Consider the following 16599-nt stretch of genomic DNA (forward strand, 5'->3'; position numbering starts at 1 on the left):
TTACTCTCATTTCTTATCATTCTGATACTTATTTTGCTCGTTTGTCGAGCCTGTCTTCTCTCAGGTTCTTCCATACGGAACTCATTCCATCCGCTGCGTGCTACCAAATTCACGTGTTCATGGTTCAATCTTCCCCGGCCATATTGTTCATGAACTCACCTGGAGGGACCATATGGTTAGTCCTACTGTTTAATAACATGTTTCAGGGGTGTTAATTATCTACGCATTGCTTGAAAAGTGTGTTTTTGAACAAGTGTCTAGCTATGCTGTTCGTGAATATTGGGGTGGCATCGTTCATGAGTAGAAATCCAGCGTCGCCAACCAGCAGGATATCAGCGATGTTTTATTGTTAGTTCTAGGCCCCTGCTAGTGGGGTTACAGGGCTGGTTGCTAACAGTTTACCATAGGAGCCACATGCGACATGCAGCGGTTTGCCAGAGGGAGATGATACGGCTGGATTGAAAAGCAAGTTGGACCGAAGATGAAGAACGCCTACAGATGGATAGATACTGGGCTACCAGTGATGGATGACCTTGGGAAACCTTACCTTTTCAACAACAGCACAATCCATCTGTCGCTCCAGCAACCCTCCTGGTGCACGAGTATGGAATTGGGATGAGTTGAAGCAAGGCGCGGTGAGAGCGCGTTTGGCCTCAACACCAAAACCTTGTTCACCATCGAGCCCTGAACAGCGAGGTTGATCACGAGCAGCACTGCGAATCCTCTAGCAAAGCCTCTGATCTTATTACCTGGAGAGCAAAACCCCACAAACGCAGCAACAGTCGCTGGCCCTCTAACTACTATAAGAATCCCCCCCCAGCTCCAAATCTCAACCTCAAAACTTCCCCCTGCAAGCAACGAGCCTTCTTCGACGACGAACCTCGACCCAGCTTTGCTAACTAAGCAGTTGACCCCGCCCACCCTACCTACTCACTCGAATATTTTCGTGACCTATCGCCTACCTCTACCCTTACTTCATCGAACATCGATCACTCTCTCGACTCGGCCTTTACCACTTGCACTTCAAGTCTTTCAACTCGCACTCGATATTCCACGCAACCTCAACAAACGATCCATCGAGATCGTTCACTGCTTGCACCTTATCTTGCTTTCAAGTAAGTCGACATCCTTATATACCTTCCTTTCTTCACTTTTCCATGCTCGTCATTCGTACCTTACCTATGATTCACTTCTTGTGCGAGCGCATTCATATATAATTCGCTTGTTCAACTATCCACAAACACGTATCTCGATACATGCCAAGACGCAATCTTCTAACATCTTCGACTGTTCTAGTCATTCCCCACCTCTCACAATGTCTGTCTCTTTTGACCATGCCCAGCGAATCCCAGACTTCCTGGAGGCAGCTGCCAGGGTCAGGGACCCTAATCTGGTGGCCTATTGGCGTATCATAAGTAAGTCACTCGATGCTGTCTATGCCACACCAGAACACTCCTAATGAACCATCACACAGTGACCATACAAGTCAACCTGGTCAACCCAACGAACAATGTCGTCCGCCGCTTCGCCGAGTTTACTCGTCGTCGTGCGTACGACCCCCATTACAGCCATTTTGCCGAGAGCGTATACCAGTGGCTTGTCTTCCTCCACCGGGCCGGGTTGACGGCTGAAGGACTTGCCAAGATTGGGCCAACCAAGCCCGGCTTGGTACAGAAGCTGAGGAAGACCCTCGCATCGCATGAACTTGGCCACTCGCGGAAGAAGACCCGTGAGCACCACCCGGCTGGCCAAGAATACAAACGAATCTACATGACGGAGGCCGACTTCATGGTCGGCGAAGGCGTGATGGAGGTCCTGGGCTATCCTGCCGGGCCAGTGTTGAACTCCCAGGTTGCCGACATACCAACCAGCGAGCCTGACAAGGTTCAGTATGTCGACCAAATGGTCATAGCGTTGAAGAACATGGTCGGCAGGGACAGGGGTATGGAGGCCCAAGTCAAGCAGGTTATGGCTACATCAGCCTCTGTTTTTGAGTCTCTGGCATGGCGTCTATTTGTAAGTCACCGCCCATATGTGGAGCAACACATGAGCCATTAGGCTAACCGCCCATTTCACAGATCGCCTGCCGTCAAGCCCAGCTTGGGAAGCCCAAGGTCTCACCATGGGCAACAAGCTACTACTACCGGAAGTACGACAACTTCCAATCTCGATGGGACGATCTCATCCACTTCGTCCAGACCAACAAGGCGGCGGTCTCCAACTTGTTCCTGAGCAGCTACTTTGCCAGGTTCGCGGCCGACCCCTACAAGGAACGGTCGACAAAGCAGCAGAACGCCAAGACAAATAACGACAAGGCAGACAAGAAGAGAGCTGGCGACGAAGCCATTGCGACCCTGGCTGGCCACCCAGTGCCACTTCAAGCCAACATCGTTGCTGAAGGGAACGCCCAACCTCATATCAACGCCGGAAATGGTGAGCAGGCCGCTCAGGACTTTTTGGCTGCTGCCGGTGCCGCTGGTGCTCAAGCTGAAGGTCGTCAGAAACCCCAGGAGCCCATCTTCGCCCGCCCCCAGAGCATCGATATGGCCAATGACGGGTGGATCAACTACCAGGAGAACAACTTTGAGGCCCTATACAGGATGCACGAGGCCCAGTTGGAGGCTTATAACGCTGAGGTTAAAGCCTATAACGAGCAAAAGAACGCGGCGGCAACGGAAAGCTACAGTGACTTTGAGGACGACGACGACTTACAAGACGATAGCAACTACGCTGACGTGGATAACAACGGCGACGCTCCTAACGGCCAAAACAATGGAGTGGACTATACCGAAATCTTCGACGACATCTACGGCGTATCAGATGACGAAACCCGTGAAAGGAGAAGACAAGAGGTTTCGGCTGCCCGGGCTCCTGCGGCTCTTCCCAACATGCCCCTGAACGGTAGTGGCTCTGGTCCTACCATGTCCGGCCTAGCAATGCCTGTCTTCGCTGCTCGTCCGACTCGGACTCAACCGAGCCCAGCCACCCGGCCACATGCTTCTAGTGGTCTTAAGCAGCCCACTCCTCCTGGCACCAGAATCCAGCAAGTCGCCCATCGCCCATTGGCTGTCCCGGCGGCTCCCAATAACAGCCCTCGAGAAGAATTCCAATCTCCCGCAAGGCCAGGTCCAAACATCAGACGCCCGGGTCCTGACCAAGTCCGACAACCGGTCCAGTCGCAGTCCTCCGCGCCAATGGCTCAGGTGCAGTCTCCGGCTCGACCCCTCCCCAATGTTGTGCCAAGGCGCATCATCACGCCCGCTTCCGAGAGAGCCAGGCTCCTCAGGGAAAGTCAACAACCTGCGGTTACGGGTATCACTCCTCCGGCCATACATAACGCGCCTCCTCAGCAGGCTGCTAAACCTCAGGCTGCCCCTGGCACACCTCAATTACAACATGCTCATGACCGGTTTGATCCCTCCGCTGGTCCTGCTTCGTAGAGCGGACAGGCCAACGCGAGATCAATCCAGCAACTTCACGAGCCCGCAATCCAAGAAGCAACAACAGAAGATCTTGAGCAATGGACCAGGGAACTTGAACAACTCAACAACCCGGAACAGCCCTTAGCGATGCCTGTCCAGCAAGCTGCGGTTCCTGAGGTTCATCAGCCAGGCGAAGAAGAACTGATGGCCTTATTTGAGCAGATGACAAACGGCCCACCTGAAGCTCCTCAGCAATCAGTTTTTCCGCCTGCAGATAATCATGTTGACTTTGACATGGACCAGCTGGAAGACTTGGACGTGCCGCTCGAAGGTATCATGACCAACGAAGAGCTCATAGCCTATGCTGAGACGCAAGGATATCGCATTGATATCAATGATCTGGCGCAGCTGGATGTAGCTGAAGACAACAACGCCGAAAACCAGATCATGGGCGCCGGATTCATCAACGAACAGCTTGTTGAACATCTAGTGAAGGAGAACGCCAACAAGCTATCGGAACAGAACAATGACGCGGATGGAGACCAAGATCTCTTTAGTCAGTTCATCAACCTGCCAGATGATATCGATAACACTGAGGATGATCTTTTTGCCGACGAGTACGTGATGCACGACGCCATTGAGGGCTTTTACAGCCAGGACGGCACCGGCAGCATCGGCAACAAAAGGATGAGGGATGACAATGGCGAGAATGAGGGGGGCCAGCATCCTGCGCAGCGGGCTCGCACGCATTGAATAGTTTGATCAGGGATGATGAGAGGTCATGACCGATGACGAATGATGACTGGGAAGCTTGGGAATCGGGACCGCTAGCTGGTGACAACGGGAACAAAGGGATTCATAACATGACTATTATTTTCGTTTGGGATGGTACCTGTAGAACAGAAAGAAGAATCTATCATTGTTTGAGTCATGTAAAGGGGACATAAGGTCGAGCATCAAAGGGTGCAGCATGGGTCATAGTCTGCAATGACAATAATGCAACTCATGAACAAACAATTAAATTTTCTGTGACGGATGTGACTGATGTGAAATATTGGGCCAGTCAGATCGTCTGCGAAGTAATATAAATATCACTCTTACCCTTCGTTCCCCTTGTGTCCGATGTGACAATTCCATGGCGCTATTCAGGGATTAACAAGTGAACCTTGGTCGTCAATTTAAGGTTTGCGCAAGGCTGTGTGTGACGGTGAGGTGTAAGTGATAGTGCATTCCCCTGTATAGCGGGTTTCAGGGGGTAGCTACTAACTTCTCAACTTCACTGCATGTAGGTGCAGGGGTTTGGGGTCCGTGCACCATGTCAACCGCCAGCCTTACTGGACCGACCAACATTGGCAACGGACCCTAACGTCACCAACAACTCTTTCGACTTGTTCTGGAATGCGATTATCATGATTCCAATACCGGTTTTTAAGATATAACCTAGATACTCGTCTCGGTCAAGATCCCTGACACGTATGAAATGAACTTGTACACGCCGCAAGAGACGTCTTCAAAATGTTGGAAACTTCACTATCATATATGCTCCATGCCTAGGTAGGTACAAGGAGCCCAAGATCTCTCACCCGGTGTTCTCCAGGTTTGATTTGCTCGAGCTGATTACATATGGAGGCGTATCGGAAGGAGAAATCGTCGCAATTCTCAAAATGGCGGGTAGGATATCAAGTGGCAAGGGGGAACGAGAGAGCGAGAGAACTGAGAAGGTGGTGGGTGCGATGGTCGTGGACTCCTGGTGGAAAATCGTCACTTTACCAACCTTGATATTCGTTTTTCAGCATGGAAACCTTTTCACTTTCAAAATCGGGACCTTGTTACTGAATTCTTCCTTCCTTGCGAGCGTTTGTTTTCCATCAATTTCTACGGGTCCGCCCTGCTAGCCCTGTTATCTCGTCTACTATAGAGCGCTGTAATTCAGTACCTAGGTTCTTGAAGTTTTAGTAGGGGTTTCCACAGTAACAGCGCGATCGCAACTGTGTTCATCCCATTCTTCCAGGGGCGACGGTCAAGTGGAGCGCGTCGGGAGCGCGGTTTGCCCATACCTATTGACAAGTGTCGGATCGCAGTTGCCCCAGGCGAGGCTGAACTTGTATTATTTCTGCCATCTCTCACCTACTAACTTATTTAGTCCCCCGCATTTCTACCCTTACTTGACCTCGCTTTCCTTCTTCCCTTTTTTTGTCAAGTGACCGCGTCGCACCACCAGTCGTCACCCTTTCCCTGACTCGACGATCGTCAACATCTTCCGTGTTGATTACAGCGCCCGCCATTCGTAACAGGTCTGACCGCGCGCTCTTGGTTCGAGCCTCAGCTTGGAATCAGAACTGAGCCTGTCGACATCGTGATCGACGACCGCCACGACTACCTCACCATCACATTATCAGTGTCTCTTGATCAACCAAGCGCATCAAACGTGTGTCTTCGTCAAGTTCAGCAATCCAGAGTAAGTCTTCGCTCACGTCCTTTGTCGATTCTTCGCAGTTTGGTGTCCCACGACCCCTCACAACGCGTTCGCCCACGCTCAAAGACGGCCCACGGTCTAGCTCTTCCCTGTCGCGCGCCTGGCATCTTGATTTCTTTCATCTTCTTCCACCATCCTATAGCTTATTTCATTTGCTCCAACCTCAACATCTGATCCGACTGTACTCAAATGATTTGGCGTCTTTATATACTTTCCCAAGACTGACCATCCAGAAATTAGGTACCAAGGCTGCGGTCACTCGCTCGACTGATTTGAATTACCACCTGGCGCTTTCTTCATCGGAATCCACCCACTTGTAACAAGCCAAGCCACAACGTCCGACTGAGCGACAATGGAAGCCGTTGAGAACTTCGTGCAGTTCATGGAGGAGGCCGCAGCAGCGGGGCATCCAGGACTTGAAGGCATGTGGAGGGTGATAAGTAGGTTCCCCCTTTCATTTTTCGCATGGCTTTGACATTCTTTACGGTGCACAACACCAATATGACAAAACTGACCATCACGTCCAGTCTACCTCCACGAAAACATTATCCATCCCCAAACGAGAGCCTTCCAGCCCTTCGAAGCTTTCACAACAATTCCTTTGAACTACCAAGCATTTGCCAGGACTGCGTATCAATGGCTGCGCATGCATATCAGGCACAGAACTATTCGAACCGCCCTGATGGAGATCGGGTACACAAAACCAGGACTGGTTGACGGGCTTAGGTCCCCCGAAGGCGGACTTGCTGAGCATGAGCTCAACATTATTCGTCGAAGGAACAGACGTAACCAACCCGACCAGACGTTCATTCCGAGGATCGACTCAGGGATAGAGTTCTTTTTGACGGCTGGTGCTCTCCAGTATCTTTCTAGTACTCCCGTGGCTGATGCCACAATTGCCGACATTCCACGGACCAAGGAGGCTATGAAGAGACATGTCGCGGTCATGGTCCGTGCTATACAAGACATGGATCATAGGTTGGCTGGCGATGCGCACCAAGTTGCCATTGTCAAGTTTACTTCGCCTAGGGTTTTAGAAGCGATCGCATGGGAGTTCATGGTGAGGTTTCTCACTAAGGAGTTTGAAATTTCTTTTAGGGGGCGATAAGAAGCTAACCGTTTCCTGACGCAGTTTTGTTCAATCGACGCGGCAGAGGGCAGGCCGAACGTCTACCCCTGGGCCACCAGCTTCTTCCATAAGGAGTATCCCTCGTGGGAAAGCCGATGGGACGACATGCTGATCCTCGTTCAAGTGAGTTTACCTGTGAAAGGTGATCAACTATGACATTCCCAGTGCTAATCAAGGGGCTTGCCATGACTTCTAGACGTCAAAAGCGGCCGTCGCAAACGTGCTTCTGTGCCCATATATTCAGCGCTTCGCCCATGATCCCGATCATGAGCTTAAAGTACGTCAGACTGCCTCTTCGGTCTCAAGGACTAGTCCCCCTTCAGATACTAACAGCTGTGTAGCGTAAGGTGGACAACAAGGACACCAATCTTAATAAAGCATCGCAGCTCAGTGATTTAAAGGCCCTGGTGCCGGACATTAACAGCGTGGCAAATCCTGCTGCAGCAGTTGTTTCTGCCGCTGCCCGGGGTCCCGCGGATTCCCTTGCTCTTCCCCCCCTTCTCCATCCCAACGCTGGACCGCCTGCTCAAGATGATGGTCGGGCTACATGGCCTACTGCACAGCTTGTGTCCCACCGTGGAGGTACTCCTCCCATAGCCACTGAGGAACCTAGACAACATCATACTCCGCTAGGTCGGAGCCAGCCTACGGGTTCGGTACTGAGCCATGGTCGTTCACGATATATGATGACCATTGATGGTCCAGTGCCTAGAGGTCCACTCAGCGGGATGGACTCGACATCTCCTGCTCGACCTGCGACACCCGCTTCGCGTTCAAGGCGACGCGTTGCTCGCCCCAGCTCAATTGAGCGAGAGGCTCTTGGAGGTGCGCCTTCCAACCAACTTCCAATTGCAAGATATCCACAGACACACCGTGCGCAGCATGCTCCCGTTGATGCGCCAAGCAACTATAATAATCCCGTTTCACACCACGGCAAAGCGCGGAGTACTACGTATATACCCTTTGCGCATTATGCCGGCCCTTGCGCTTACCCTTATATTCCGCCTACGCCCCAATTAACTCTCAATACTACTCCAAGCGGCATCCATCAACATAGCAGTCCAAGTGATCCTCCTATCCCCCTTGCTACCTCGACTGCTAGGCAGTTTGCTGCTCCCATCCAGCCCATCAACACCCCGCCTGTTTTCCTTGGCGCAAACGCCGCTCCCTAGGATGGAGAGGGCGTCGCGAATGATAGGAACTGCGAGGAGCAAGCCTTTGCCAATACAGAGTGGTGTCAGGCACCTCACGTAATCCAACAGGAGGGAAGAAGTGGGCAAGGACAGGTCGAACCTAGCGAGTACACCGGAGACGAAGCCTTTGGAAACCGATAGGCTTTCGACTGGAACGGTTCTCTTCCGGAAACGTCCCTTCTCGAAAGAGACGTTACGGCTCCTATGGGAAATGCTGCCAATGAGTTCCATGGGTTGGGTTTCTACCAGGGCATGAATCCGGGATCTTATGAGGCGGCAGAATGGTATGGGGACGCCAATGGCATGTTTTATTCCAATGCTGCTAATAGCGAGGCCACCGGAGTGGACTTCGGGCAAGCCAGCCACGAATTTGAAGACGCCGGGGTTGCGACAGCTTCTGGAGCTAGCGGGATGCCGATGGGCGGTTACGGCCCATTTGGAACCAATGCAATTGATGGAGAATGGAATCAGTGTGGTAGAAACTTCGAAGACATGGAGTCAAACTCCGAGGTGGGACGCGCGGCGAATTCGGGGATCGTCGCCGGCCATCCTGTCGGCGATTTGTTTGCCAATGCCACTACTGAAACCTGCTCCAACAACATGAACGGTCAGAACTCGGTTGATGATGGACAGCAGAAAATTGGCATTTGGGGAGCAGCGATCGTGGACGGCCATTCTGCCAACAACACTCACGGCAGCGTTGCACGGCCCATTCCTAATCACGGTAACCAAGGGGTGAACAGCGGGGAGGTTGTGGGAGCTGGACATTCCACCGAAGGAGTGGATGGCGATTGGAACGAGGTTGCGCTTGCAGCGCTCAACAACGACGAATCACTTGGCTGGCATGTTAGCAGCTCAGAGAGTTCAGGAAGGAAGAGGAAACGAGGAGACGACGATGAAGAGGAGGAAGAGCCTCATGCTCAGAGGCCCCGATAGAGGTAACTGGCCTGAGGAGTCATATGATGTCAAAGGTGGTCACTAGCATTATCATGAACTAGAGGTACCTTGCCCATCGTCCATGGATGACCGCCATTGATAAATTTTCGCCAACGACCTTGCTCCCTAATCCCAGCATCACTGGGCCTGAACAACCAGCACACCGAAACCCTCTTATACAGTTACAATGCCGACATCTACTTATGATTGATAGAGGATCCTTATCTTTTGCCATTCATGCTGCTGATGTGTTTGTGCCATGTCATATGGGATGACTCGTACTGCTTCTCGCTTTCCTGGCTGTGACTCCAGCTCCTCCTCCTAACGATATCTAGGGGTATTTCGAATCATTCCATCATGTGACTACCACCTACAGGCAGAAATCCAGTGACAAAGGCCGCCGTCATCCAGTTGCCACTGACTTGAGTCGTAGTACCACTGTGTGGACATATAAGAAGCGTCTATTCACTTTCGCTACAACCGCTTCATACCTCTAGTCTCAATCACACTACCTCATTCTCCCACTTCTGGCGTCTTTGTACTTGTTATAGATTCCTTTCGCTTGAGTTATAGGTATACTCACCAGCTTCTCTTTGGTACCATTCATCCTTCAACATACCTCTACTTACTTCAATTAATCCACAACCACAACACCCGAGCCAACACCCAACGCTCCACCTCAACCCCTTTGAATTCGTCTGCAGGGCCAGCCATACTACCCTAGAGGTACCTTACCTACCTAGTTGTACTCATTCCAGGAAGATACATGAAGATAACCTACCTGAAAGCTGCCCCCTGTGAACACGCTTCATCCTCGACCATGGATGGACTCCCCAATATTGCAAACATGGCCGCACCGCTAAGTATCACCCAATGGCTGAAGACGGCTGTGCAAGCCAATGACCCAAACCTCCAGCTGTGGTGGGACATAATCAGTAAATCATCTCTCCCCCCCTCATCGTGCCCCCAGCCACCACGCACGACACCTGGATGATAAAACTGACCATCACACAGTTTACATTCAAACCAACGAACATAACAGATCCTGCTACCACACAGAGCCATGAGACCTTTTTCATTTCTTCCAGTGGACCCTATCCGGTTTCCCATGATCTTCACTTTGCTATCGCAGCGTAGGTACCTAGGTACGACTGGCTGGTGAGGCATAACCGGCAGTCCTTTACCATTCGCACTCGCTCCGTTCAGCCGTGCAGGAATCCAAACGGGTCTATAATCGCTAGACCTCCAATTGAAGGCGGCCGCCGCGAACATGTCCTTCCTGGTGCTCCTACATGGAGCGGTTCAATCGCCAATAATCCAGCCGGCGAGATGAGGGTAGGTAAACAGCATCCTTCATAGGTACCTCTGGAATATCCATACCTACTCCCACGCCGGTACATATTTGACTAAGACCTTTGTAGCGGAAATCTGGCAATAAGGAAGGCAATGCGGAAAAAAAAAAAGACAACATGGTCGCCTCACTGAGAGCTCGCGTTTCCGCTACCTATGGATGCTCAGGTGGTCCCTCAACTTCGTGAACCACCAAGCTCCGGTTCACGCGGGTGCTAGCTCAGGGGCAGTCAGCAACTTAGCTACCTACGCACGCTCATCCACATTTCGCGAGAAGGGCATATACGAATAACCTGAGATTTCACAAGCAATCTCGCACGAGCAAAGCAGCCAGGCTCTAGAGGCAATTTGGGCATACGAGGCCGGGCCTTCTGAATCCCCTTCTTTCACCAAAGGGGGGGGGGGGGGGGGGCCTCGCTGAACATGAGCGCATCACCATTCGCCGGAAGCAACGGGACAGCGCAGCCTGACCGGGCAGTCCTTCGTTGCCCATATCAGATCTGATGCAGGATTCTAGGTGGGCCACCACAGGTGCCCTCAAATCTACCTATCAACAACAACAATGATCCTGTTGTTGACCCCGCAACTACGAGAGATATTCCAGTCGCATATGAGGCAAAGATGGCATGTGTGAGATTTATGGTCGATGCTCTCAGGGGACATCATGATGGCCCAGAAGCTGCGTGGAGACTTCAAAGAAGCCAACACAATCAGGTGCACGTTCGACTGGGGCACTAGAGACCGTGGTTTGGGAGTTACTGGTGCGTTCATGTTTCTTATATGTACTTACTGGCTCCGTGATGTTTGAGCATTAGCTACCTACCTACCTAGGTAGGTACCTAACTTCAACCGTTGCAGGAGGCTGTGATAGCGGCGCGAAAAGGATGGAATGCAGAACGTCTATTCGTGGGCGACTGCTTTCTTCCACGAAGAATACCCCCCCCCCCCCCCCCGAAGCGGGAAACCTTGAGTCGTAACATGCGTTGCCCGTTCCTTTCCCCCAACGGCATGCCTGCCTGCTCTTTCTCCGATTAGGTAGCCTTGGTCAGCCCGTCGCGTTTCCTAACCCACCTCCATGGGCCTCGGAGAGACTTGCGCGACGTCCAGCAAGGTCTCCATAAGCCAGATATTTTCACGGCACGCTTCCCGAACATCAGTAGGCGGACTTGGCGTCGTGGTGCATCGTCGTGACATTGGCTGTTCTCTTTGTGGGTAGGTATCGAAGGAACTTTGGGAGGTGAGATCCCACCACCATCTTTTGCTGATTTATGCCGGAGGGGTGATGCCCGAGACCATGTCGTGTTGTCCACCCATAGGTATGAAGCGGCTCTGAGCTGTTGGTCTACCTGTGTACCAGATGCTTAGGCTGTATGTTGTAGGGGGCGTCATGGCCGTCTGCAAAGATAACCTGCGCAAGCGAATTGAGCCGGGTCTTTATCGGGTACCGGGGCTGTATGCTCTGTGCTATCTTCTTCTAGCTCAAACTCCCCACACATTCGAAAGTCTTTGGTACGCCGACAGCGCCATGCCCAAGATCTGTGAGCGGATGTAGAGGGCTGCGCCCATCTCGTGCGTTCCTAGGACGTACTCAGTGCCGAGGACGACGGCATCTAGGAAACGGTGATCAAAGTCGAGGACGTCGAGGATGAATGGCATACAATGGTGGCGGAGGGCGGTATTGTGATTGCGCTCTGCTATATCGTCATCGTCAGGTTTTTTTGTTGTGATTGCCCATTGCCAACTTGGGCGGCTTCGATAAACGAATAAGCGATGTAGAAGAGAATTCAAGGATGAAGCAAAAGACCCCCTGCGACGACTGGGATGTTCTGTGCGGGAAGAGACAAGCGGTACGTGGCGTGGTCCTTCGCCGGGCAGCCGGAGAGTTCCATGCATGCAATGCATATCAGCCGCAGGGTACACATCGTCCATAAGCAGATCAGTATTGAACGACATGCCCGCATGCAAACGCACTTACATGTACTTCCCCTCTTCTCACCACGTTACCTCCATGATCCTGTAGTCCTCTCCCTTTCCCATCCTGACCATCGCCCTTCTGCGAGAACGTCGATCAACATCACCATGCCGCCCCTCGCCTTCTCCGCCAACATGGTCCCCGCCATCAGAGTCAAGAGCACCGCCGCCGGTCGTCGTATCAAGTTCATCAAGCCACTCATGAATGGGAACTCCTGGATCATTTGTAGTGCACCGACTTCCCGACAATGGGACTGGTCATCAGGTCCAGGCATCAGCCGCAAACATCCTGGTGTAGACCTGGGTCAAAACAGTTTCGTCATTGGCAATCGTTATCTACATATCTTGCTTTGTTCCTTCAGTTTCTCTTCTGATCGTTGACCTCCTCTTATACCTAGATATTCGAGCCCACTCTATGCTTCCTCTACACGCAGGGTCGCGACGGGCGGGGCGGCGGGCAGTGGCTCGTCAACCAGACGGGCAAGCAGGTGACGGAATAGCTTCGAGACTTTGACTTGAGCAACAGGCTCATGTTGATGTCGTCGGCTTTTCGAGAAGTGGCTCGTATATCATTTGCTAGTTGCGGCCGGTAGAAAAGGGACAGATCGGTCGAGCGTGGAGGTGATTCGGTGGCTGGCGACATGGATTGGTCGACGTTCTACTTGGGCACTGCAAGGTGTTAGCGACAAGGAAAACGCTGATTAGAGGACGATGAAGGAAACTCGGTTGTTGCGACTCAGGTGGAGAGGGATTGCCCCGCGACAGACGATAACGACGACTTGACGGATGGATGTGTCTCAGGAGACCATCTCTTTGCTTGATGTTCGATCCGTTCCGGTGAAATCCTGAACTGGGTTTGTCTTGTGGAAGCTTGAAGCGACATGACCGCCCGTTGGTAAGACTGGACGACAAGAAACAGAGCCAGCGTTGGCAGAGTATCCGGCAATATCGGACTACAAATGGGTGTCGGGCAGATGTTGGGCGGCATGCGAGGCCTGATGCGACGGGATGGACGTTTGGAGGGTTTGACGAGCGGGGCTTAGGGACATGAACGCCTCATAGTTGTTAGCGGAAGCCCATTTTCAAGCTTCGGGGTGAGGATCCTCCAACTTTGGGTTGTTCCTCCCCTCTGACCTTGGTGTTTCCCTCGCAGCCGAAGCGACTTCGCGTGCTGGTTTCTCCCCTCTAGAGGTGGCCCGTGCTTGTAAACCACCCTTTCCTCCATGGTTTGTCCTTTTCTCCAACAGGCCACACCCACTACGCTATCTTTTTCTCAAAAACTTTACCGACAGGTCAACGTCCATCTGGAGATTCTTCTACTTGTTCTTACTGCTCCTTCTCTTCCTTGTAAGCGGCATCGTTGCCTTGACCTCCTCTGATCCTTTTGCTCCCACACTCGTACACTCTTCACCACAGCTATGAACCGCCAACCATGGCCTGCGAGGTATGTTACTCTGTTCACTAACTCAGTATCATTCTCGGGCGCAGGAATATGGATTCACCCAATGCAGCCCCGCCTCGCCAGAGGTACATCACGAGCAGAGACCACATCTACCAGCGGAAGGCTGAAAAGGAAGCAGCGGCCTTGAGCGCCATGGTTCCTGGAAACTTTGGCGATTTCCCCACCAGTGCGGCCGATCAGTGTGCTCTCGTGGACCAAATGATGACGGCAATGAAAGATACGACCGACATCCTAGACAATCCGAAAAATGATGCGCACATCAATTGCATACGCGCCAAAGCCGACGACGAGGTCGAAGAGAAGGCATGGGAGATCATGGTCAGTATTCACATCGAAACACCATTGCCTAGAGGTATCTTCTGACATACATCATCGTCACGTAGTTTGATGCGTACGACGCTCAGAGAGGCAAGCGTGTCCCCAAACTCCTCACAGCCTACTTTCCAAACTTCGTGGATCGCTGGGAGGCCTTGATGGCACTGATGCGCGTACGTACCCTTACCTGGATCGTCAAGACCGAGTCAAGAAAGCGATCGCTGACCCTACACTGCTGGCAGAACTCCAAGGCTGCCGTAGCAGACCTTTTTGCCATACACTACATGGATCGATATGTACACAACCCGGTGACGGAGCTTGATTTAGGTCTAAACAACTCCATTCTTCTCATCCAGTCGGCTACATAACTGACATCTGTTCCACGGAGACCAGACTTTCCAACAACTATACGAACAAAATGCGGGACTTCAACAAGGATGTCAAGGCTGCGAGCAAGTTCCGGGGCTCCGTGACCAATGTTGACCGAATCACTTCGATTTACGACGCGGCAGGAAATCTCGTCAGTACCTTCGTCCGTCCCATGAAACGCCCCCTGAGCGACTTTTTAGGTCACCGCTTGGCTGGAATCGCGAAGCCGAAGCGGGTCAGGACGAGGACAACCATAGGAGATTCCATAACACCGACCTCTAGCAACAGCAGTAACTCGGAGCAGCACGTCGGGGGCAGAACTGCCGGCACTATGACCCCTATTCAAGAGGAAGATGAGGATCCTATGGCTTCCATCCACGAAGAAGAGGGTGTTGTGGCTTCAACTCAAGGAAAAGAGGAGGGCGCTATGGGCGAAGCCGACAAGGACGACGGAGACAAAGCGCATGAAGGTCCGAACGAACCCTGCACCCCCCATCTCAACGCCGTTCATTCCCATTTCGACAGTTGGTACCCCACGCCCGTCCAGCATCTTGCACTCAGCGAATAATCCCCCATCGACCATAAGAATTCTACCCCGGACAAGCATCAGTCGCCTGGCGACCAGTCTGAGAAACCTTTGCCTTATGAGTATAGGGCTCCGCCAGACAACGAAACGGATGCGGACCTTTCTCCCTTTTTTGCAGAAGCGTATCATGAGCCCATTAATAGTTTTGAACGGGAATATGTCAGCAGCCAAGCGGCGCTGGATGGTAGAGTTACCAAAGATGGGAACAATCCGTACGAAGTTGATCACGATTGGTATGAGCGCTAAGAGGGATAAGGCAGGTCACTGAGAAAGCAAGCGCCCTCAGTGCTTTGGCTTCCGAATACAAGTCCGAGGTCCAACAATAAATGGGTGGTTGGGAGAAATGCGAGCTGCATCTGGGGGCTGATTTACGGACGCAGTGTTCGTTTTGACAAGGCCTCTGAGTCCGGCTATAGTGGTCTATCCCACCAACTTTCAATGGCTTCTGCGGTAGTAGATGGAGCTCGAGTTGGGCTTCGGTTCATTCAGCGCGGAGCAAGGCGTTTTGAGTTTGGAGCAAGATGCCCAGAGTTTGTTGTTCCTAAGAGTTTCTAGTATAGTATTTTCTCTTCTTTCTCATCTCCTTTCCCGGGGGGAATCTAGGGCGTGTTCGTTACCGCAGTAAAAAGTTAGAGGGTATTCAGATTTGCAGGGTTCGGGTCGTAGTAAGCATACTGGCTTACTGAACTGCGTAGTGTTCGGTAAATCGCAGTAAAAATGGTTAATTTTCATGCAGGTCGCTGTAACCACCTGCAACTACTTGTACTTTCTCCAAATCGTTAATTTGATTAATTAGAGGGCTAGAATCTCCTTGATTCTTAACCGATTTCCTTACTATACTACGGCTCGATTTTGAGCCGTAGTGTAGTAAGGAACGTAGTTGAGAACCACCTATAGTGCTTCACCCCTATAATATAGGGGGTTACCGTTGCAAAGCTTGAAAAAAAAAAAAAAAAAATTTCCTAAAGATGGTAAATGAGGCTATTTCTAATTGAAAGCTACTATTTGGACTATATAGTATTTATATAGTATATATATTGTAGTGGTTGTAGAAAGGAAGAAGGGAAAAGATAATTCGGACTACTAGGGGGGGGGGGAGGGGGTATTAGTTATATATACCGAATATAGCTTAGTAAAGTAAAAGGTTTTAGCGTACCTTAATATTGTAGGAGTGTAGCTATATTATATAGTAGAATTTGTATAGTAATGTAATATCCCTCCTAACTTTTTACTGTAGTAACGAATACGCCCTTAGTATTTTGTATATTAAACGCATCTCACTTATCCCTTGAGCCCGTTTACTTGCCCCTATATATACTACTTTAATTGAAAACCACACTCAATTGTTTGTCTACATTCTACGTAGCAGTAGCTGCAGAATTATATTCTC

General features: G+C 51.4%; 4 protein-coding genes across 4 annotated transcripts; all 4 read left to right on the forward strand.

The window, feature by feature from the left end:
• Positions 1–1315: 1315 nt before the first annotated feature.
• On the forward strand, positions 1316–4175 carry NCU07637 (hypothetical protein; the record flags this gene model as incomplete). The annotated part of the gene is made up of 4 exons (XM_957644.1): positions 1316–1415; positions 1475–2016; positions 2079–3409; positions 3530–4175. 4 exons carry the CDS (start codon positions 1316–1318, stop codon positions 4173–4175), a joined length of 2619 nt encoding a protein of 872 aa, XP_962737.1.
• Positions 4176–6250: 2075 nt separating this feature from the next.
• NCU07638 (hypothetical protein) lies at positions 6251–9156 on the forward strand (the record flags this gene model as incomplete). Its single annotated transcript, XM_957645.1, has 6 exons — positions 6251–6338; positions 6426–6958; positions 7031–7150; positions 7224–7304; positions 7369–8169; positions 8362–9156. 6 exons carry the CDS (start codon positions 6251–6253, stop codon positions 9154–9156), a joined length of 2418 nt encoding a protein of 805 aa, XP_962738.1.
• A 3429-nt stretch (positions 9157–12585) lies between these two features.
• On the forward strand, positions 12586–12977 carry NCU16728 (hypothetical protein; the record flags this gene model as incomplete). The annotated part of the gene is made up of 2 exons (XM_011396055.1): positions 12586–12795; positions 12876–12977. The coding sequence occupies 2 exons, from the start codon at positions 12586–12588 to the stop codon at positions 12975–12977; spliced, it is 312 nt and encodes a 103-aa protein (XP_011394357.1).
• Positions 12978–13909: 932 nt separating this feature from the next.
• NCU07640 (hypothetical protein) lies at positions 13910–15191 on the forward strand (the record flags this gene model as incomplete). Its single annotated transcript, XM_011395946.1, has 4 exons — positions 13910–13921; positions 14003–14257; positions 14323–14427; positions 14643–15191. 4 exons carry the CDS (start codon positions 13910–13912, stop codon positions 15189–15191), a joined length of 921 nt encoding a protein of 306 aa, XP_011394248.1.
• Between the last annotated feature and the right edge of the window lie 1408 nt (positions 15192–16599).

The sequence above is a fragment of the Neurospora crassa genome, linkage group IV, assembly GCF_000182925.2.
Source record: "Neurospora crassa OR74A linkage group IV, whole genome shotgun sequence".
Taxonomy (NCBI): domain Eukaryota; kingdom Fungi; phylum Ascomycota; class Sordariomycetes; order Sordariales; family Sordariaceae; genus Neurospora; species Neurospora crassa.